This window comes from Squalius cephalus, assembly GCF_949319135.1.
Source record: "Squalius cephalus genome assembly, chromosome: 4".
NCBI classification, from domain to species: Eukaryota; Metazoa; Chordata; class Actinopteri; order Cypriniformes; family Leuciscidae; genus Squalius; species Squalius cephalus.
Window position 1 is genome coordinate 33379800 of NC_137125.1, and position 23473 is coordinate 33403272.

The following is a 23473-nucleotide window of genomic DNA, read 5'->3' on the forward strand; positions in this document are numbered from 1 at the left end:
GACACACCACGGGGAGTAAATCCGATAATTCAGAAATTGCCATTCAGCTTACAAGAGAAGTGGCTCACGGTGGGATCTAAGTATAAAGAGGACTGCAGAGTTTCCTTTCCACCCTTCAAGTTTTTAGTAGACTTTGTGTGTCAGCAAGCTAAAATGCGCAACGATCCAAGTTTCTTTCTCACAGCTGTACAGGAAGAAACTCGCAAACCAAACAAACAGTTCAACAAATCTGTTTTTCCCAGAGCTGTCATCACACACAAGACACAGGTCTCCTCTGAGAATTCATCAGCTGCCAGCGAACTCAAAAATAAGGTAAATCCAGCAAAACAGTGCTTTCTACACAATAAGCCTCACCCTCTGTTCAGATGTAGAGGATTCAGGATGAAACCTATGGAAGAGAGAAAGTCATTGCTCAAACAACAAGGCATATGCTTTAAATGTTGCAGCTCCATATCCCACATGGCAAAGAACTGTGATCAGGATGTTAAGTGTTCAGAATGTGGCAGCGTTACCCACATGGCTGCGCTCCATCCAGGCCCAGCACCATGGACGAAAGAACCACAATGGCCGACATCAGAGGATCACAAAGGGAGTGAGGACGTACCTGTGGAATCTGAGGTTTCCTCAGCTTGTACAGAGGTGTGTGGAGACGGTCAACTTCCACGCTCATGCTCCAAGGTATGTCTCGTGAAAGTATTTCCTGAAGGCCACCCAGAAAAGGCAGTCAAAACATATGTGATACTAGATGATCAAAGCAACAGATCGCTCGCAAGATCAGAATTCTTCGATCTGTTTGACATTACAGAGTGTAACGTAGCCTACACTCTCAAAACATGTGCAGGCACAGTCGAAACAGAAGGCAGGCTAGCACGAGGCTTTCAAGTGGAGTCCTTTGATGGAAGCTTAGTCTTACCCTTACCAGTACTACTTGAGTGTAACGAAATTCCAGACAATCGCTCTGAAATCCCCACTCCAGGAGTAGTTAGTAACCACAGGCACCTAAAACATCTTGCAAGGTACATTCCAGAGCCCGATCATCATGTTCCCATTCTTCTCCTGTTAGGCAGAGATATGATCAGAGTCCACAAAGCCCATAAGCAAGTGAATGGGCCACCAAATGCTCCCTTTGCACAAAAGTTGGACTTCGGGTGGGTAATCATCGGAGACATGTGCCTCGGGAAAGTTCATAAACCGACTTTCATCCAAACTTACCACACCAACATTATGGAAAACGGTCAGTCTACATACTTTCACCCATGTCCTAACAACTACACTGTAAAGGATAGATCCCAAAGCGAATCACTCACCAAGTCCCTTATCAAGGAGCGGACTCGAAGACTAACAGAATGGGATGTATTTCAGAGAACAAAAGATGACGAGAGAACAGCTCAGTCTATCGAGGACGGACTCTTTCTGCAGATCATGGACAGAGAAGTCTATAAAGACGAGGAAAATTCATGGGTTGCCCCACTCCCATTCAAGCAGCCAAGGCAATATCTTCCAAACAATCGTCCACAAGCTGTGGAACGCTTCAATTCACTTCTACGGTCTTTCAGGAAGAAGCCTGAGATGAAAAAGGACTTTGTAGCCTTTATGGAGCAGCTATTCCAAAATGATCATGCAGAAATAGCTCCTTCAGTTGGTCCGAATGAACAGTGTTGGTATCTACCTTCTTTTGCTGTATACCATCCCAAAAAGCCATCCCAGATCCGAGTGGTCTTTGACTCGAGTGCTCAATGCAAAGGGGCATCACTGAACAAGGTTCTCTTGACGGGTCCTGACCTCAACAACAGTCTCCTCGGTGTCCTCATGCGGTTTCGCAAAGAGCCTATCGCCTTCATGGTAGATATACAGCAAATGTTCCACTGCTTTAAAGTGCGACCTGCAGACAGGAACCACCTCAGGTTCCTCTGGTTTCATGAAAATAACCCAGAGAACGAGGTCACGGAATACCGTATGAAGGTACACGTATTTGGGAACAGTCCCTCTCCGGCAGTGGCCATTTACTGTCTTCGTCGTGCAGCTCAAGAAGGACAAGAGGAATTCGGTCAAGACGCCCTACAGTTCGTGGAGCAAGACTTTTATATGGATGACGGATTGAAGTCCTTACCTTCCGCAGAGATGGCAATTGACCTGTTAAAAAGGACACAAGACATGCTGGCTGGATCTAACTTGAAGTTGCATAAACTGGCTTCAAACAGCAAGGAAGTTATGGGAGCATTCCCATCTGAGGATTACGCCAATTCAATGAAAGAACTGGATTTAGGTGTTAGCTCACTTCCTATGCAACGCAGTCTTGGTTTGCTTTGGAATCTGGACACAGACTGCTTCAACTTCCACGTCCAAAAGGATAGAAGGCCTTACACTAGGCGTGGACTGCTGTCAGTTATAAACAGTTTGTATGACCCACTAGGATTTGTGGCCCCCATCACAGTTCAGGGCAAAGTACTATTGAGGGAGCTAACTGAAAATGCTGCTGACTGGGATGCACCCTTACCTGTGAACAAACAAAAGGTGTGGGAGGAGTGGAGAGATTCTCTGCAGGAACTGCAACATGTACAAGTCCCAAGAAGCTATGGGCCCACATCGTTGTCAGGCGCCAAGTTCAAGGAGCTCTGTGTTTTTTCAGACGCTTCTGAGAAAGTAATAGCAGCAGTTGCTTACCTCAAAACAGTTGATTCAGATGGTAGCTGTCATATGGGGTTCATCACAGGCAAAGCAAGGCTAGCGCCACAACCAGAGCACACTATACCTCATCTGGAACTCTGTGCGGCTGTCTTGGCAGTGAACATGATGGAAACCATCATTGCAGAGATTGCTGTCAAATTCAATGAGATCACCTTCTACACAGATAGTAGAGTGGTCCTTGGCTATATCCACAACGAGAAACGTAGATTTCATGTCTATGTAAGCAATCGTGTACAGAGAATCCGGACAAGCACTAATCCAGAACAATGGCATTATGTGAGCTCAGAGCATAATCCAGCTGATGTCGCAACACGACCAATAGCTTCAACCAAATTGCAGGACACTATCTGGTTCAGTGGACCAGCATTCTTGCATCATCCAAAAACAGAGACTTTCCCTAGAGAACCCTTCGCACTTGTTGATCCTGATCGAGATTCAGAAGTTCGTCCACAAGTAACAGTGTTGCATACCACTGTCTCACATCGCTTTGAACGCTTTTCGGACTGGAGCCGTCTGATCCGAGCTGTTGGAAAGCTGATTCATATTGCACGCTCTTATAAGCAGGGTCAAATCGACACCCCTCAGGCATGCAAAGGATGGCACTGTTGCAAACTTCCTCTTAGTGCTGACACAATACTTCAGAGCACAGAAGTTGTCATACGAGCAGTACAACAGGAAACCTTTGCTGACGAGTTGGAGTGCCTCAAACGGAACAAACCACTTCCCAAAACTAGCACACTCCGAAAACTGGATCCCTTCATTGATCAAAGCGGACTGTTGAGGGTCGGAGGTCGTCTGGTCAAAGCAGACCTTGGTTCTGAAGAAAAGAGACCCCTCCTCATACCTGGTAGGAACCATGTAGCATTACTTCTAACACGACACTTTCATGAGCAAACACATCATCAGGGTCGTCACTTCACGGAGGGAGCGATAAGATCTGCCGGCTACTGGATAATAGGAGGCAAAAGACGTGTGAACAGTCTCATCCATTCCTGTGTTGTATGCCGCAGAAGGGGCTGCGAAACTCAAAAGATGGCAGATCTGCCCGCTGACAGGCTCAGCATAGAGCCTCCCTTCACACATGTGGGATTAGATGTGTTTGGCCCCTGGTCAGTGTCTGCTCGTAGGACAAGAGGCGGCTATGCAGAAAGCAAAAGATGGGCGGTGCTGTTCACATGTCTAAGTGTCAGAGCCATTCATATAGAAGTGATCGAGTCCCTAGATACCTCCAGTTTCATTAATGCTTTAAGGAGGTTTCTGGCAATCCGGGGTCCAGTGAAACGGATTTGCTCTGATAGAGGGACCAATTTCATTGGAGCTTGTAAAGACCTGCAAATTCCTTCCAATGTTGATGAAAAGGCGGTGAAACAATTCTTGTCAGATCACGGCTGCATATGGACTTTCAACCCTCCACATTCGTCGCACATGGGGGGTGCATGGGAAAGGATGATTGGTATTGCTCGTAGGATTTTGGACTCTATGCTTCTTCAGATGTCATCCTCTAAACTCACACACGAGGTACTCTCCACCTTCATGGCTGAAGTTACTGCCATTATAAACAACAGACCACTGATACCTGTGTCTACCGATCCAACAGATCCTTTCATCCTAACACCTGCCACATTACTTACCCAAAAGACTGGTCCTAGCTCAGTTCCACCTGGGGACTTTGGGAAGCCTGATCTGTACAAACAACAGTGGCGTACTGTGCAAAGCCTCGCAACCACTTTCTGGGACAGATGGCGTAAACAGTATCTTTCGACCCTACAGCATCGTCGAAAATGGCAACATCAACAGCCCAACGTTTCAAAAGGATGCATAGTTCTGCTCAAGGACTCTCAGTCAAAACGGAACGATTGGCCCCTGGGCATCATAACGGAAACGTACCCCAGCCAAGATGGGCGAGTTCGAAAAGTACAAGTAAAAATCATTGGGAAAGATGGACCCAAACTGTTTCTGAGACCTATTAATGAGGTAGTACTCCTCCTCCATGAAGATTCGGAATAGACCGTTCAGGTTTACACTCAAGTAAGAAGGTTTGGTATTTCCTGAATACCAGACGGGGAGTGTGCTGTTCTATGAACATTCTGCATTTATTTGATATAAAAGTTGCAGTAAAGTGACACCTTCTGTTCAAAGTTGGGTATTGCATATAATATTGTTAATGTCCTTACATGATGACATCACAAATGTGAGCCCAGCAGCAAAGAAGAGCATGCGGTCATGGCTACTATTGCTCCTTTATTTAAGTTGTTTTGAAGGCACTTTCGGTATGTAGATGTTGCTACATTATAATTCCTATGCATATTTAATTGTTATATCTTATATACCAGATGTAAATTTAGTTGTCTTTGTTTCGTGAATGCACAATCTGTTTCTGTTATAGTTGATGATAACTATATGCAATGTAAAAGCCTTTGTTGTGCTTATGCGAACATGTAATTGACTCTGTACATTTAGAATTCTGTATTTTGTATTTTTACAGTTTTACGTTATTCCTTGGGCAGCAGTAAACCTTGGAAACAATCCCTGTGTCTGTTGTCTTTGGGAGGCGTTATCTGACTGCATACTCAAGCAAGGCGTTTGAGATAAAGGGCAGAACAATCAGTAAATACTTTTAAACCTACTCCACACATGACTCCTGTGTGTTTCAGTCTTTCAACATGTAGTTGTCAGTACCTTTGTCTCACACTCCAAACACCTGGATTGAACAGTAACCAGCCTAACCCAAAATCCTCAAATCCTTTTTTTTATTTCGATAGAATAAATAAAGCTATCCCACTTGTGAAAGAATATTAGAAATACTAGACATTGCAATACAAATAATAGATATTGCATAAATATACAAATGATATACTGTACATACAGAAACAGAGCAGTATACAATTAACATCAGTTAATGGTAAACTTCTTTATTGGATCTTGTTTGAACTGACAGGCTATTATAGGCTTGAAATTGAATTATGGGCCATGAGGACTGTCTGGTTAGTGAAAATTATCAAAATATGATTTCATCTAGTAAAAGTTAACTTCACAAGGTAATTTGTTTATTTTAACAACAAAAAAAGGGAAAAGAATGCTATCGATTACAAATGCAATGTTCAATATTTTTTTCTTTTTTTTTTTGCCTACCTATGAATTAAGAGGCATTGTTACAGTTTTTTACAATCGCTATGACAGTTTTTTCAATACATTTAACAAGTTTCCTAAACTCTTAACGCACCAACACACCTAAAACACACAATTGGCAAAACGGTTAATTTCATGCTCAAAATCACACATTGTAAATTAAACTCCAAAACTAATTTTCAAACTAATTTTTTTGAAGTCTCTCTACATTTTTGTTTTGTTTGTAATGTAAATGCATGCATTTTGTTGTTATTGGGGTTTTTTTGCAGCAGAAATTCAATACAACAAAATAAATTACCCTTCTTAGAGTAGCTTTATAGAATGTATGGTTTATGAAAAAAGAAGACAGAGACAGAATTGCTGCAGTAACAGCTATATTTGCAACAGGACATTTCTGCAAGATAACAAAAATATGCAATATAGCTGCCATTTACAGTATTACTGTATGTGAAAATACAAAATATACAAACAGAAAAGGCCATCTTCTAATCTGCCCGGTCTTCTGCATTTGTCCACGTTCTCATCCACATCACACCTGATATCTTCCCTGGCAAGGCATCTTTTGCATCTTTTGGCTTGCCTTATTCTGGTAGTGTTCACCTGTGATGTCTTGGTATACAGCATCTTTTGCATACAGGAGGGACATTTGGTCCTGTGGACTATGGTCAAAAACCTTTCATCTCCAGGCTGAGAAAACTCCTCAATGGGGTTGAGGAAAGGGAAGTAAGGGGCAAGGAAAATGGACATCATCCTCTGATGGACGTCAAACCTGGCTGTGACTAGACGGGAATGGTGGAATGCCACATTGTCCCATATTTGCATAACTTCAATCAGCTGTTTCTCACTAGCAATGGAATAATGTGAAAATACAAAATATACGAACAGAAAAGGCACCAGAAAAAAAAAGTCATCTAATTATTTGCATAATTCAATCAGCTGTTTCATATATTTGTGTTTCAATTCACAATTTAAACAGCTGTTTACCATGACTTTAGCCTGTAAGGTTAGGTTTAGAACATGGTGTTATCTGTTCTGACATACAGTGTTAAAGCATTGGTAAATTTGGCAGTAAAAATCCATTGTTTTGATCTTGTTTGAGCTTGTGTGTAAAAGAAGTTCAAGCATTTTAAATTTGTGCTAACTGTATGCATTTTGTGTTAAAGCAACAAGAAATGTGTTAATAGTATAGCTTACACAGACGGATGTAGTGCTAACTGTGTTAAGAGTTTTGGAAAATTGTTAAATGTATTGAAAAATCTGTCATAGCAATCGTAAAAAACTGTAACTCTTACATTCTAATTACATGTACAATCAAGGCATCAGATGAAAGCTTATCTTCCACTCTTTTGAAAGGTGTGCTCAGTTTGTTTCTAGCATAAAGTATCAGGGAGATAATGTCACATTCACTGTCTGTCATCGTCCTGTCTGCACTACAGTTCCCAGAATCCTCCTTGTTTCCACACCTGAACTCACTCCCTTCATTACCCACCTGTTCATCATCATTATCTGCATCACCTGTCTTGTGTTCATCTGTGTGTGTATTTAAGTTCCTGGTTTTCACTCTTCACTTGTCGGTCAATGTTTAATGTTAGGTTCCTGTTCTGAGCACACGCTCCCTTTTTGTTTGTATTTGTTTATATTGAGAATTAAAACCTTGGAATACTTCATCTTCGAGTTTGCCTCCTACTTCATCCACCCAGGAAGCCTGACAGATTGACCGACCAAAAGAATGAGCTGGGAGCTCGCTGGACAGATCGCGGCTTTGGCTCGGGATAGCCGCGATCTGTTCCAATTCACCTGGGGGTTTGACCCTCTTGCTGCCTCATGCTCGCTGGATGACGATATAATCAAGGCGTGTTACCGGCTTGGGGCCAAGGAAGTCGACCCGAGGGAGCTTCCAGATCTCTCCGGTCAGGACTGGAGAGAGGCACTCTCCTGTTGTCTGGAGAGCTTCCTCCCGTGGCACGCCATGTCACCGTCTGCACCTCACGCCAGTCCAGCCGAGCCTGCACTTCACGCCAGTCCAGCCGAGCCTGCACTTCACGCCAGTCCAGCCGAGCCTGCACTTCACGCCAGTCCAGCCGAGCCTGCACTTCACGCCAGTCCAGCCGAGCCTGCACTTCACGCCAGATCTGCCGAAGCCAAGGCAGTATGCATCATGCCCGCCGCCCCTGAGACTGTGAGCGTTATGCCCGCTGCGCCTGTGACAGACAGCGTCATGCCCGCAGAGCTTTTGTTTTCTTTTATTCCGCCGACCTTGAAGCTCCCTTCGCCGCTGGTTCCGTCCAGCTCAAAGCCTTCTTCACAGCTGGTTCCGTCCAGCAGAGACCCTTCACCGCTGGTTCCGTCCAGTTCAGAGCCCTCTTCGCCGCTGGTTCCGTCCAGCTCAGAGCCCTCTTCGCCGCTGGCTCCGCCCAGCTCAAAGCCCTCTTCATCGCTGGTCCTGTCCAGCATAGAGCCTTCACCGCTGGTTCCGCCCAGCACCGAGCCCTCACCGCTGGATCCGCCCAGCACCGAGCCCTCGTCGCTGGATCCGCCCAGCACCGAGCCCTCGTCGCTGGATCCGCCCAGCACCGAGCCCTCGTCGCTGGATCCGCCCAGCACCGAGCCCTCGTCGCTGGATCCGCCCAGCACCGAGCCCTCGTCGCTGGATCCGCCCAGCACCGAGCCCTCGTCGCTGGATCCGCCCAGCACCGAGCCCTCGTCGCTGGATCCGCCCAGCACCGAGCCCTCGTCGCTGGATCCGCCCAGCACCGAGCCCTCGTCGCTGGATCCGCCCAGCACCGAGCCCTCGTCGCTGGATCCGCCCAGCACCGAGCCCTCGTCGCTGGATCCGCCCAGCACCTGAAGGGGTCTGAAGGATTACCTGAAGGGTCTTCTCCGCCGTGGCCGCCCGAAGGGTCTTCTCCGCCGTGGCCGCCCGAAGGGTCTTCTCCGCCGTGGCCGCCCGAAGGGTCTTCTCCGCCGTGGCCGCCCGAAGGGTCTTCTCCGCCGTGGCCGCCCGAAGGGTCTTCTCCGCCGTGGCCGCCCGAAGGGTCTTCTCCGCCGTGGCCGCCCGAAGGGTCTTCTCCGCCGTGGCCGCCCGAAGGGTCTTCTCCGCCGTGGCCGCCCGAAGGGTCTTCTCCGCCGTGGCCGCCCGAAGGGTCTTCTCCGCCGTGGCCGCCCGAAGGGTCTTCTCCGCCGTGGCCGCCCGAGGGGTCTTCTCCGCCGTGGCCGCCCGAGGGGTCCTCACCGCCGTGGTCGCCCGAGGGGTCCTCTCCGCTGTGGCCACTCGGTGCTGGGCGGATCCGATCCGTGGCCACCTGAGGGGTCCTCACCACCATGGCCACCCGAAGGGTCTTCTCCGCCGTGGCCACCCGAAGGGTCTTCTCCGCCGTGGCCACCCGAAGGGTCCGCACCGCCTTGGCCACCCGAAGGGTCCGGACCGCCATGGCCACCCGAAGGGTCCTCACTGCCGTGGTCGCCTGAGGGGACATCACCGCCCTGGCCACCCGAAGGGTCCTCTCCGCTGTGGCCGCCCGAGGGGTCCTCGCCGCCCGAGGGGTCCTCGCCGCCCGTGGCCGCCCGAGGGGTCCTCACCGCCGTGGCCGCCCGAGGGGTCATCTCCGTCCTGGCCACGCCCACAGCCTGCTCCACCGTGACCACACCCACAGTCTGCTCCGCCCTGGAGGCTTCCTGCCTTGTCTTCCCCGTCAGCCTCCAGGGCGCCCACCCTCCCACCCCTTTGGTCTTTCTACGGCGCGAGGACGCGCCTACCGGGAGGGGGGAGTAATGTCACATTCACTGTCTGTCATCGTCCTGTCTGCACTACAGTTCCCAGAATCCTCCTTGTTTCCACACCTGAACTCACTCCCTTCATTACCCACCTGTTTATCATCATTATCTGCATCACCTGTCTTGTGTTCATCTGTGTGTGTATTTAAGTTCCTGGTTTTCACTCTTCACTTGTCGGTCAATGTTTAATGTTAGGTTCCTGTTCTGAGCACACGTTCCCTTTTTGTTTGTATTTGTTTATATTGAGAATTAAAACCTTGGAATACTTCATCTTCGAGTTTGCCTCCTACTTCATCCACCCAGGAAGCCTGACAGATATGGCTCAGGATTCATGAATATAATTAAACCTTTTTAGCATGTTTGGGTGATTCTGGGGAGTTAAAGCAGAATTTGAGGTAGCATTGTTTTGACCCTAATTACAAGTTTCCAGCAGCTTGTTGACCGGGTTGTCCACCCAGGTTGTGATCCTCAGACATCATAGATTTCATTTTTATATGACAACCTTTTACAGCAGCCCATGTCTGCTAAACCCCATTTGCCCCCTGGGTATATATAAAAAATAACACATATGTAAACCTCTTACATTTTATGAAGGCCCTTGGATCTTCGGGAGTGACTGGCTCTGAAGTCCCTCCAGGAATTCCCTCAGCCAAAAATGCTGCTGCACTGCTAGACACTGGATGCTATTTAGTTATTTAACATGTCAAATGTTTGTAAAGTCAGGTAGCCTACACCCATGATATGCGCAAGCCTTACCTGATTGAATTATGTTTTTATACTTAATTTTCAGCTGCTGCCATGTTCTTTTAATACCTGCAGGATTGCATCTACATGAAAATTAAAATTAGGTTGAATAACATACTTTTCTTCCAGTTTCACATCTGATATTATAACAGTTGGGTAAGTTACTCTAAAATAGTTATTAATTACTAACTACAAATGACATCTTCAACAGTGTAATTAGATTAATGTAATAATGACTATCTTTAGAAAGTATTGGTCTACTTATCACTAATTACTAAATCCCATATCAACCTCAACCACTTTAACAATACAAGGAGAGACAAGAAACTGCACTTTTGATGCTTTCAAATAAACAATATACAATTGCATGAATTATTCTTGAATTGACCAAAGTGTGTAGAGGGAGAAGGTTACATTAAAAATATACCTTTTAAAAATGTATGTTAAATATACAGAATTGTTCTATAGTCTAATGCAATTACATCAGATTTTACTTTAAATTACAGAATAATTAAGAGTAATCCCTTTAATTAAATTACGTTAAATTAAATTTAACTTTATTAAATTAAAGTATTTAGATTACTTGGTAATTAATTACACCCATCACTGAATAACAGTAATTATTAAATTACAGTATTTAGATTACTTGGTAATTAATTACACCCATCACTGAATAACAGTAATTAACCCTTTCATGCATTAATTATGATAACCTCAGTCAGTATTTTTTTCCTATGTGTTTTTATTGCTCTTAGGGCATGAAAAACAAGAATTGATTTTTATTTTATTTTTTTACAAATTTTTCAAAGAGATCTTCAGATGTCCACTTGAGTGGACAGCATGTGGTTGGTTTAAACTGAAGATATACTATATTAAATATAAGACAATAATCAAACAGATAAAGTATGGTAATTTAACAAACTAATCAATGCAATTATATCAAATAATGTGAAAACTATAAAATATATACAAAAAATATAAATGCAAATATTGCAAAGGCTTCATACAACTTCATACAAGTTGCACTTCGCGGATCTATGATATCAGAACATGAGGACGTGATTCCATCAGAATTTTCTACAGCCTGTCAAGGTACAACTGTGGAAACCACTCAGATGCTCCCTCCAGTGCACCAGAGTATGGAGATTTACCCTTATTAGCTGATAATTCTGATTATGTTCAAGATGGACATGCACATTTCTATCATAGCCCTCCTCTGAGAAAACCTAGCGATACGTTTTGTCAATCTCATCTGAAATGATCAGTGTTGGGGGTAACGCATTGCAAGTAACATGCATAACCCATTCAGATTACTTTTTTGATGTTACAAGTAAAGTAATGTGTTACAAGTAACATGCATTACCTAATCAGATTACTTTTTGATCTAACAAGTAATTAACTACAAGTAATATGCATTACCTAATCAGATTACTTTTTGATGTAATGAGTAAAGAAACGCATTACAAGTAACATGCATTACGTAATCAGATTACTTTTTGATGTTATGAGTAAAGAAACGCATTAAAAGTAACATGCATTACGTAATCAGATTACTTTTTGATGTTATTAGTAAAAAAACGCATTACAATAACATGCATTATAAAATCAGATTACTTTTTGATCTAACAAGTAAAGTAATGCATTACAAGTGTCATACATAATGTAATCACATGACTTTTTTCGATGTCAATGAAAATTACATTCTAATAATACAAATACATTTATTTACAGTAGAAAAAGTCAATGCATATTAAGTTTTTAAGTTTTAAATTTCAAAAACAATATTCACATTATAATTATGAATTGTAGCTGAAATATAGCCATTGCATGCATGACGTCCACTACAGTGGACATGTGATTAATCAGAGTTTTCTCTCAATCTAAAATCAAAACTTGGAAATTTTTACTGTGATATGACTCATTAGATATTGCTTTATGCTGCAATATTTTTTTTACCTACAAGAGTCTCCTAGGATAGAAGGAATGGGTGGATATTCTGGAGCAACTTGGCATGTCTGACTGACCCTTGGCCATCTTGGTTTGGAGGGGGAAAAAATCGAAACACAAAGGCTTGCCAATTGGTTGCAATTTATAGGATGATGCACCAGGGTCCAATGAAGAGATTGATGTGCAACTTTGCCATAAAAACCCGTGCAAATTCAAGAAAATGCTTTTTTAATAGCTGTCCACTGTAGTGACCACTATGCGTGAAAGGGTTAAAATGTAAACTTACGCATTGACTCGAGCAACTATTTTCTCCCTAGCTAACTCTCTGTCCTTCGCTGCCGGAGACGATATTTAATAATAATATGTGTTTGTACTCTCCATATGCTTGCAGAAGCTCATCCAGTTCTGCTGGTGAGAAATATGCAGACCTCTTTCTGTCTGGCGCTGTTGCCATGGTGACTCATAATATCTGCGCTCCATTGATAATGACTTTTTATAGTTGTGGTGCACGCGCTTAACTCAGAGTCAGTCAACTCAAGAGTTGATTGAACTAACTCATTTCAGCTGTTCTGTAACCGAAAACTCAGAGTTTCCCATCTCAGGTTAAGTCAACTCAGAGTTCAAGTTTTAACTCAGAGTTGGTTGAACCTCCTTTCTGAAACAGGCCCCTGGTTAAGACAATGATTCAAAACAAGTATCAACACAAAAATGGGTCTCATCCCAATCCCCTGATCTTAACTGAAGAGAACAGTGCACCAACATTGACCTGGGAATTTGAAGGTTCTAGAGATTCTGTAAGGAGTGCTCTCTGATCTCTTGTCAGGTGTTCTCCAAATCCATCAGGAGTTACCTATAATGATAAATCAGAGCTGTTTTCTTGGCAAAGGGAGGTTGCAAAAAGTATTGAATAAAAGTGCCATTAATTGTGGCCAATATGTATTTAGAGTAAAACATATTACATAATGAGACTTTCAATTGTTTTACTTCAATAAAAGGTTACATTTTTTTGTGATTTATTTGAATAAAAGGTCAAAAGGATTAACAATACAGATTTATTTTCACAGGCTACGTCGTTCATATTTACCAGCAGTCCTAATAATTCTGACCAGGTCTGCGTTTCCCAAAAGCATCATAAGCTTAAGTTGATCTTAGAGACCATTAGTGGTCCAGGACTGCATGTATGAACATGTAACCATACATGGTCCATGCATATATTACAGTATATTAGAAAATACAAGCACCAGTTTCCCATATATGGAAATGTATATATATCTATATACCTAATATATCACATATCTCTATATACCTAATATATCACATTTTCAGTATATTCCCATTTAATTTTGTTTCATAAGGGATAGTTTTGACTGGATGCCAAAAATGTTTGCCACTGAACAGTTGCCATTTGACTGAAAAAAGAAAAACAATAACTACAGTGAATACAACTAATTTAGGACATGATAAGAGACGCATGTGCACTTTACTGACACTGACATACAGCTCAGTAAAAACAGTCAAGCTCTGTTAATCAGTCCTTGACTGAATCAATGATTGACTCTAATGTGTTAAATCAATAAAGACATGATGTTTGCCTGAATTTATTATTACTTATATACAGGTATATAAGCAGGAACAATGGATCACATAATTCAAACATTCGAGCAATACCTGTACAGGTTCCAATAGTTAAAACAAAACATCAAATTGCTGAACTGTAGTGTTACATTTAAACATCCCATAATACACTTAACATATGTGATACTAAAGTGTAACTGAGTGTTTTCAGTGTGAATTTAAAAATTGGTGCAAATTTAACACATAAATTACAACCCCATGATGATGCTATGAATCTACTTCTTCAGTTCAAGCAACCATTCAATACAACAATTTAATCAGGCTACAATCACCATGAATTAAACTCAAGAGGGTCCTGCCCTCTAACAATTATAAAATTAGAATTTAAAAAACAAATGGTTAAAAAAAACAAAAAAAAAACACCACAGCAATACAGAAATAAAACAGAAACAGACCTTAAGCAACATTCACTGTTTTCATAAATGAAATTACTTGAGGATAGGTTTAATCTTGTTTGCTGATCAGACTAGAATACAGGAAAAATAAACACAGAATTGCTGCCTGTCTGAACAATTACTTGATGTAAAGTAGCCAGACTAAATGTGAGGTTTCTGTTTTCGAGAAACTTAAATAAGAGGTGCTACAAAAGCAAGTCTATTTTCAAAATGTCAGATTTTCAATGAAGATTCAGGCAAAAGAAGTCACCCGAATGACCTCAGAGCTGATGTGTACGAGCTTGACTGTCTCGGCATAAGGAGCGGATTTCACGGAAGAGGAGTGGAATGATGAAGAGCGCGCTGCACCCTGTCTGTGGATGAGAGAAAGATAAATGTTAAAGTCTCAGCTCAATATCTTCTCAGCTTTCAGAATACTGACTTTAGAGTAGATGGCACATTTAAAGAGAAGATCATGCTCATTTACGCAGTGTTCAAATCGTTTACAAGCTTAAAGGTCCATGAAATGGTTTGATAAGCACAGTTTTCTTTCTTGTGTTTCTTTTCTTGTATTTCCTATTGAAACAGGAAGTTTGGATTGGACACAGTAAAGAGATTGTGCCCTTCCTTTAGTTTTTTTTTTAAGTATAGCCGATACGTTTTCGTTACATTACTATTATGAAGCATGATTTTCTGCTTGCTAGTCAGTGGTAAATGGTATTAAAGGGAGGTACATTCTTATTCTAGAGAGCATCTGATTGAACACAATTCTGTGTGGTTCAGGATGAGTCATTCATATTTTTGGTCCATTTCCTGTTTTAATGATTCTGGTGATGCTAATTACACAGATTACACTTTATTTGACAATTAAAAATGAGTCACTGTTCACTGAATAGTTTTTGTCTAATGAAAAGATGTGCCTTTAGTGCTTCACTGTTCCATTACAATTACCTACCATGACTATGAAGAAATAGAAGACGCACATCCATCCAAATTTGCTCTCAATAAGTGACACCAGGTACTACAAGACAGAGACATTTTTAAAATTAGTACTTATACATCAAGTTTTAGCAGCAAAAACACAACAACAATGGAACCTTTTTCACAGATTTTGATGACATTTACTCAGTCAACAAATCTAGAATCAACTATATGTTTTTAATTTTTTAATTTAATTTTTTTTAAGAAAAAAGATTTCAGTTATTTCAAAGGTCTTTACAGCCTACAACAGCAAAAGAACCAAAACCCACAATGATACTGACCAAGCTTATAAGCTTATATTAAATAGAGAAGGATAAAAACGTCAAATTATTTCCATGTATTTTGCCACAAAATAACATTTTATTATGTATGGAAAGCACATCATGTTTCTCCCACGCTCTCTCTCCCATTCAAATTCACACATACAGTAAGGACACACACTTGTGTTGTCAGTGCTGCTCTGATGATTTTATAAATAAAATAGTTTTGCAACTTAAAAGCTACACGAAATAACGGCGCTGTACTTGAAGCAAATAAACTTAGTTTTGCTATTTGTAGAGACGCTGGTGCCGAACACTGTTGAGATGCGCAGACTCTCAGGTAATTCACACCCGGTTAATCCCTCTCTCTCACTCTCTTTAATAACTCCATTAGACTGCTATAAATGGCTCAAGCCTCTGTTACTAGTGATATATTGACTCCCAGTCCATTTAATTATTATAAAATAATTCACTTTAAGTGGCCGTGTCCATTATTTTCTAATAACAATACAACAATACAATAACAAATTCAACCTTGTCAGTAAATGACAAAGAAAAAGAATTAACACTGCTGCGTGGGTGTTTCTAATACAATGGCCAAGGGAGTGATGGCAAATTTGCTATCTTTTTCTCTTCTGTTGTAATCAGTGTTTCTCTATTTTTCTTCTCTTTTGGAAAGTCGTGGAAACGCAGTTTTTTTCTTTAGCTATTAGAGCAAATGGGAAAAAATGATATTTACTGTCCTCTCCCATTCACCACTATAGAAGTTTACCCAACTATGACGATTTCTGCTTCAGAGAACCCTGGAAATGTGAAAAGGGTCCATAATAATGAAAATAATGTCTTTAAAAACAAAATAAATATCACACATAGAACTAAAATGCACATAATTTTGGCAGTGTGACATATTTCAGAGTGAAAAAGAAAATACAGTGGAATAGGGACTTGATTTTATTCCTTTTGCATTTGATTGGATTATGAGTAGAGGACTGACATTATTGATTAATAATGTTCTGTACAAGTTATTAAAGCAGCATAAGGATTATTCTGGACTTCATGAGCCACATTAATACAGCAAGGTTCAATAATTATTATTTATTTTTTTAAGACAGACTCTTCCTGCTCTCACCAGAGTTACCCATTGTGATTGCTCTTGTTTGCCTCGTTGCTCCTGCTGCTGCTGTTGCGTTGGTTTGCGGCTTTGTATATCTTTCTGTTTTGAATCATTATTTACTATCATTCCTTGTTGTTTAGCTTACTCAATATCACACATTAACCTGACATCGCTAGCTTCAATCTAAATCGTTATTGCTAGCAGAGGTGGACGAAGTACACAACTTCCTTACTTGAGTGAAAGTACAGATACTACTGGTCAAATATTACTCCGTTACAAGTAAAAGTTGTAAAGACCTATTTTTACTTAAGTATCAAAAGTAAAAAGTAAATGTCAATGCATTGTTTTATTATTGTTGCATTGTTGTGTGTCATACTTACAGTACCTTATGCCTCTTAATCTATGCCTGCACTTATATCAATATCACATTTATTTCTAGAACACAGTTCAGTAGTGGGATTGAATGTGAGATTGAATAAGTGCACTCAATAATGTCCACAATGGTTTCAGACACCCAAATGGCTGTTCCCTCAAATATTGCCCTATTTAAAGTTTTTTGGCTTTTAGTATGAATATGTTAGCTATATGTTATCTATAAGCTAGTGTGCTCCAAAAAAGTGACAAAATTCGCATTTAGAAAACCAAACCCAACGTTGAAAATGAAAATCAGGTTTATGTCAGAATCCAATGTCAGATTGACGTTGATCTCCAACATTGGACAGACATTGTATTGTTGTTGAAAATTAAAATCGGGTTGACGTCAGAAACCAACATCAGTCGGGTTCTGACGTCAACCTGACTTTTATTTTCAATCAATATCCAACGTCAATCTGACGTCGGGTTCTGATGTCAATCAGATGCAGGGTTCTGACATCAACCCGACCCATACAACCAAAATCATCCCCTGACTGACGTTACTCTCTACTCAAGGACCTTGACAGAAATGTAGTGGAGTAAAAAGTACGATATTTGTCTTTCAAATGTAGTGAAGTTAAAGTAAAAAGTTTCCAGAAAAAATAATACTCAAGTAAATTACAGATACTCAAAAGGTGTACTTAAGTACAGTACTCAAGTAAATGTACTTTGTTACTGTCCACCTCTGATTGCTAGCACAACACACTAGTAATTCGCGTGTTAGTAGTAGCGTGCCATCCGTCCGCTCTTTATTTATTTTTTCTCGCACACACGCTCACGCCTTTTACGAGTTCATCAAACAACTTAGGTGAGTAGGACCAGTCAACAAACATGGTGAGTCATATCATCTTCTCCTCTTATTGTCACTTGCACTTCATATCCTCTGTATTTGGATGGTAACAACATAACCAAGTGCTTCATCCTGTTTCCATGTGATTTTTTAAATGAATTTCAAACCTGAACCAAACATATTTTTATTCAAAGATCAACAGTCTGTCATTAGTCTTTAGTCTGCCACAAAAAAACAACATTAAAATCATGAACTCAAATGTCATTGTGAAAAAAACAACAACAATGACTGTTGTAACAGTGCTTAAATCAGACCTTTCAGGCTATAGCCTAACGCTAATAAGCCTTATGCCAAAATTATCATTAGCCTACAACTAAATTGTCGGTCATTAAATAAGAAAAATAAATAATTGTGTAGATGATTTGCTTTGTGTAAACCAACATCAGACATTAGGCCGAAGTATTTTTTTGCACACAGTAGCCTGGAAACGCAGGCAATCAACCACTTGGACCAATCAATCACTCCTTTACCACATTCACTGTCCCCGCGGCTGCTGCAACTTGCGCTCTCTTCATTCGTGCCTACGGTATCTTTGTAGAACTTCAAAAAAAGAAACAAAAAAGATGCTGCAGCCAATGAGCAGCCGGCGGGGGCTGAATTTAAAGAAGTCTAGTTTCAAATATAATTCTTTTGAAGTGTTTGTGCTTAATGTAGCAATGTATAGTGTAAATGATAAATCATGTTTGAGATGTACTGTATACAGGCCACCAGGGCACCATACAGACTTTATCAAAGAATTTTGATAAAAATTGGCCAGCAGCCATATCACCCTGTAGCCCAAGACTGGTTGCCCACTGAAGCTTGCCCGGCATCCTGGCCAAATTTGCCCCTTGGCCCCTGTCCATCATGGCCTCCTAATCATCCCCATATACTGATTGGCTTCATCACTGTCTCCTCTCCACCAGTAAGCTGGTGTGTGGTGGGCGTTCTGGCGCAATATGGCTGCCGTCACATCATCCAAGTGGATGCTGCACATTGGTGGTGGTTGAGGAGATTCCCCCATCTATGTAAAGCGCTTTGAGGTCTCAGAAAAAGCGCTATATAAATGTAACAAATTATTATTATTATTATTATTAATTATAATTATTATAATTAATTTGCTGAGTTTCTATCAGAGTTAGTACTAGTATTTGCAGATAAAGTACTAATTGTTGGTGATACATGTAGATATTGAAAAAGATGCATTGGGATTGGCATTTAAAGACATTCTTAACTCTACTGGAGTTAGACAACACGTGTCAGGACCTACTCATCGTCGTAATCATACTCTAGATCTAATATTATCACACGGAATCAATGTTGTTGTCGTTGAAATTCTGCAGCAGAGCGAGGACATCTCAGATCATTATCTAGTCTTGTGTAAACTTAATTTAGCCAAGGCTGCAAAGCCGACTCTGTGTAACAAATATGTTAGACCTATCACTTCTGCCACTAAAGATTGCTTTATTAATAATCTTCCTGATCAGTTTCATCATCTCAGCATCCCAGATAGCTTAGAAGAACTCGATATTGCGACAGAAACTTTTAACTCTCTCTTTTCCAGCACTTTAGACACAGTTGCTCTGTTGCGCTTAAAGAAGATTAAAGAAAATAGTCCAACGCCGTGGTACAACGAGCACACTCGGGCCCTTAAAAGAGCAGCCAGAAAAATGGAGCGCAACTGGAAGAAAACAAAACTAGAGGTATTTCGCATTTCATGGAAAGAGAGCTCGATTGCATACAGAGAGGCCTTAAAAGCTGCTAGATCTGCTTATCTTTCAACCCTATAAGAAGAAAATAAACAAAACCCTAGGTATGTATTTGAAACAATGGCTAAACTAACGAAAAATAAAGCTTCAAGCCCAGAAGTTTCCAAGCAACACAGCAGTAATGACTTTATGAACTTCTTCACTTATAAGATTGATAATATCATGGAGAAAATTATAACTATGCAACAGTCTACTACAGTATCGCATTGTAGTCTCCCTAAGGAAAAATTCGATTTATTCATTGCTATAGAAGAGGAAGAATTTGCTAAAATTGCTCGTTAAATCATCTAAATCGACAACGTGTATGTTAGACCCTATACCGACTAAGCAACTGAAAGAGGTCATAGATCCTCTTCTTAATATCATTAATTCATCTTTGTCATTAGGATACGTACCAAAAACTTTTAAGCAGGCTGTGATTAAACCGCTTGTTAAAAAAACACAACTTGATCCTACAGAAATAGTCAATTACTCTACCTTTTCTGTCAAAGATACTAGAAAAGGCAGTATCTTCACAACTATGTTCCTTTTTAGAAAGAAATGATGTCTGCGTGATTTTTCAATCAGGATTTAGACCGTACCATAGTACTGAGACAGCTCTCATTAGAGTCACAAATGATTTGCTCTTTTCATCCGATCGTGGTTGTATCTTTCTATTAGTGTTACTCGATCTTAGTGCAGCATTTGACACTATCGACCACAACATTCTTTTAAATAGACTCAAAAATTATGTTGGCATTAGTGGAATTGCATTAGCATGGTTTAAATCATACTTATCTGACCGTTATCAGTTTGTAGCAGTAAATGAAGAGATGTCTTATTGATCACAAGTTCCGTACGGTGTACCACAAGGCTCAGTACTAGGACCGTTGCTGTTCACTCTGTACATGCTACCATTAGGAGATATCATTAGGAAGCATGGCATTAGTTTTCACTGTTATGCTGATGATACGCAGCTCTATATTTCTTCACACCCTGACGAAACTTACCAATTCACAAAATTAACGGAATGCATAGCTGATATAAAAAACTGGATGACTAGCAACTTCCTACTACTTAATTCTGAAAAAACAGAGATTCTAATTATTGGATAATTACTGGTTTAGCTCCCCAGTACTTCAGTGAGCACTTAACGCATTATAGTCCTTCACGTCTATTGCGATCTCAAAATTCCGGCCAGTTGATAATACCTAGAATATCAAAATTGACTGCTGGCGGTAAATCCTTTTCCTATTTAGCAACAATCTTCCTAACATTGTCTGGGAAGCAGACACATTCTGTCAGTTCAAATCTAGACTAAAAACACATCTCTTTGACCTAGCATACACGTAACACATTATAGACTTCTATAATTCAAAGTTAGGCTGCATAGTTTAGGTCAGCCGGAACTGGAAACACTCCCCATAAATCCTGATGTACTTGTTACATCATAAGAAGGATGGCGTCTACGCTAATCCTAATCCTACATCTCTCTGATTATACGAGGTTTACCGCAGTCCGCCGGATCCAGATCCGATGAAGGACCTGCGTCTGGACACGATGACAACACAGTCCTGAAGTGTCAACCAGTCCCTCCCTGTTTACTGAAGTCAGATGGATCCCGGCCGTATCCAGATCAGATGGTGGACCTGCACCTGGACCCATCCATGACGCATCCCTGAAGTGCCAGCCTCATCAGCCCTGTGAAGGCCTCATCGACAACCAATCTGACTTCTGACCTGTAATGCTGCCTGGATCATAATCATACACTGTTCGCTCATTGGCCAGAGGAGAACTGGCCCCCGACTGAGCCTGGGCTCTCCCCAAGGTTTTTTTCTCCATTCTGTCACCTGATGGAGTTTTGGTTCCTTGCCACTGTTGCCTTGGCTTTTGGCTTGCTTAGTTGGGGACATTTAATATTCAACAATATTATTGATCTGCCTTACTTAGGGTGGACGATGACGCAATTTTCTTCTAGAAACAAACTTTGTTGTATTATTTTCATGTTATCACTGTGAAGTTGCATTGATGCAATCTGTATTATAAAAAGCGCTATATATAAATAAAGGTGACTTGACTTGACTTGACTTTAAACTTCCATAATAATCTGAGGTTTGACACCTCTAAGTTAATGGTTTAAAACCAAAGAGAACAATTTAAAGAATGCTTTTAGAAGATGCATTACCTGTCCCGCCGCAGCTCCAATGCTGCCTGTGCCGTCCACGATTCCTGTGACTGTGGCCAGAGCCTGTTGACTGTTCTGCAGCGCCTCCTGTCGGCCCAAATCTGCAGAGATTGCTGAACTGATCATGTTTGATGGGCCTCCAATAAGGAAACCTGAAATAAAATTATCCCGAAATATTCAATGTTAATACATTCTTAGATAAGGAGGAGGAATAACTGTTGACTGAGCTTAAAAATGTCAATTTAATAGTTAAAAATTAAATAATTTAAAATTGTTTCAGTATATTATAATGTGTCACCTGTTGTTGCTAGAAGAGCTCCATTCACTATCTGGTCATTTGGAGAGTCTGAGCAAGCATTGAAAGAAATACAAATAGTTACAAAAAAACATTTATTCAGCTGTCATTTCTCAAATTAAGCAATAAAAGAAAGTGTCAGAAATGGTACTCAGATTCTCAAGACAATATGATTTAGTCTTCTCTAAACTTACGGCTGTATCCCACTAATGCTCCCATGGCCAGCAGCAAACTGACTACTAACACAGGAGCTCGCTTTCCCAAAAGATCGGAGATCAAGCCTTGTACTGTTCCTCCTAGAAGAGATGAGCAAAATCCTTAAACTGTGTTTGCAAAGTACCTCAGGTCTAAAGGCGGCAATATACTCAGAGCAAAGTATTTCTTCATTCTTTGCTTAGGGGTAAAACAAGGTTAAAAACAGCTGTGCAACATTATACTATTAGCAATCATACAGAATATAAAAGGGGCGCCTAGAGAACATGTCATCCTCTTTTCATCTTCAGGGACTGTTTTGTCTGATTTACAATTACCTGAAAAAGGTAAGAATTATGGCAAGTGAAAACAAGCGTTTCAAGAAGTGTGTGGATCCGTGTCTCTTTCTGACATCAAATGACACACGACTTGTGCATTTACTGTTTGGGTGAAGAGCACGCACAATCAGCTCTTGAGGGATCTGATTGTGCAGAATGTGAGAGTTTTCCACTTAGAAAACTCTGCTCTCGTCTGGCCCTCTTCTCGAGGGAAGAGGGACAGGCATCTGGGCCCAGTGGTTCGGGTCCCGCTCGTATACGCTTGTATAGCAGTATATATTTACTGTCCTCTGAAAAAAACTCAACATACAGCCATTATTGTCAAAATAGCTGGCAACAAAAATGAGTACACCCTAAGTGAACATGTCAAAACTATCGAAAGTGTCAATATTTTGTGTGAGCACCATTGTTATCTAGCACTGCCTTAATCCTCTCCTAGGCATGGAATTCACCAGAGCTGCACAGGTTGTTGATGGGATCCTCTTCCACTCCTCCATAATGACATCACGGAGCTGCTGGATGTTAGACACATGGCGCTTCTCCACTTTTCAGTGTTTGGAGGCCTCTTTGAGGCTTATAGCTTGGGCAGTGATTCTAGGGAATAATGTCACTGACAGCTTGTATGTGACCCAGGTTGAAACTGCCAGTTCTGACGTTTTTGTCACGAGCCATAATAGGCATGCACTCCCCTCAGCTTGGTGGGAATATACATTGTTCCCCAATAGCATCACCGACGCAGTGCGAGTTCCCTCTCGAGAACAGGTTTCTAGATTACCATGAGGGTGGAGAAGGAAGGCTATGTGTATGTGTATGTGTGTGTGTGTGT

The 23473-nt window shown here is 41.2% G+C and overlaps 1 protein-coding gene across 3 annotated transcripts in view; it reads right to left on the reverse strand.

Annotated features, from left to right (window-relative positions):
• Positions 1–13264: 13264 nt before the first annotated feature.
• slc37a3 (solute carrier family 37 member 3) overlaps positions 13265–23473 on the reverse strand; it is a 35268-nt gene continuing 25059 nt past the window's right edge. For all 3 annotated transcript variants that reach the window (XM_079868909.1, XM_079868910.1, XM_079868911.1), the window contains exons 11-15: positions 22312–22413; positions 22121–22168; positions 21823–21974; positions 15247–15312; positions 13265–14665 (exon numbers count right to left, since the gene is read on the reverse strand). In XM_079868909.1, coding sequence (XP_079725035.1) covers positions 14573–14665; positions 15247–15312; positions 21823–21974; positions 22121–22168; positions 22312–22413 — 461 coding nt within the window. In that variant the 3' untranslated portion in view covers positions 13265–14572. The remainder of the gene's footprint in view (positions 14666–15246; positions 15313–21822; positions 21975–22120; positions 22169–22311; positions 22414–23473) is intronic.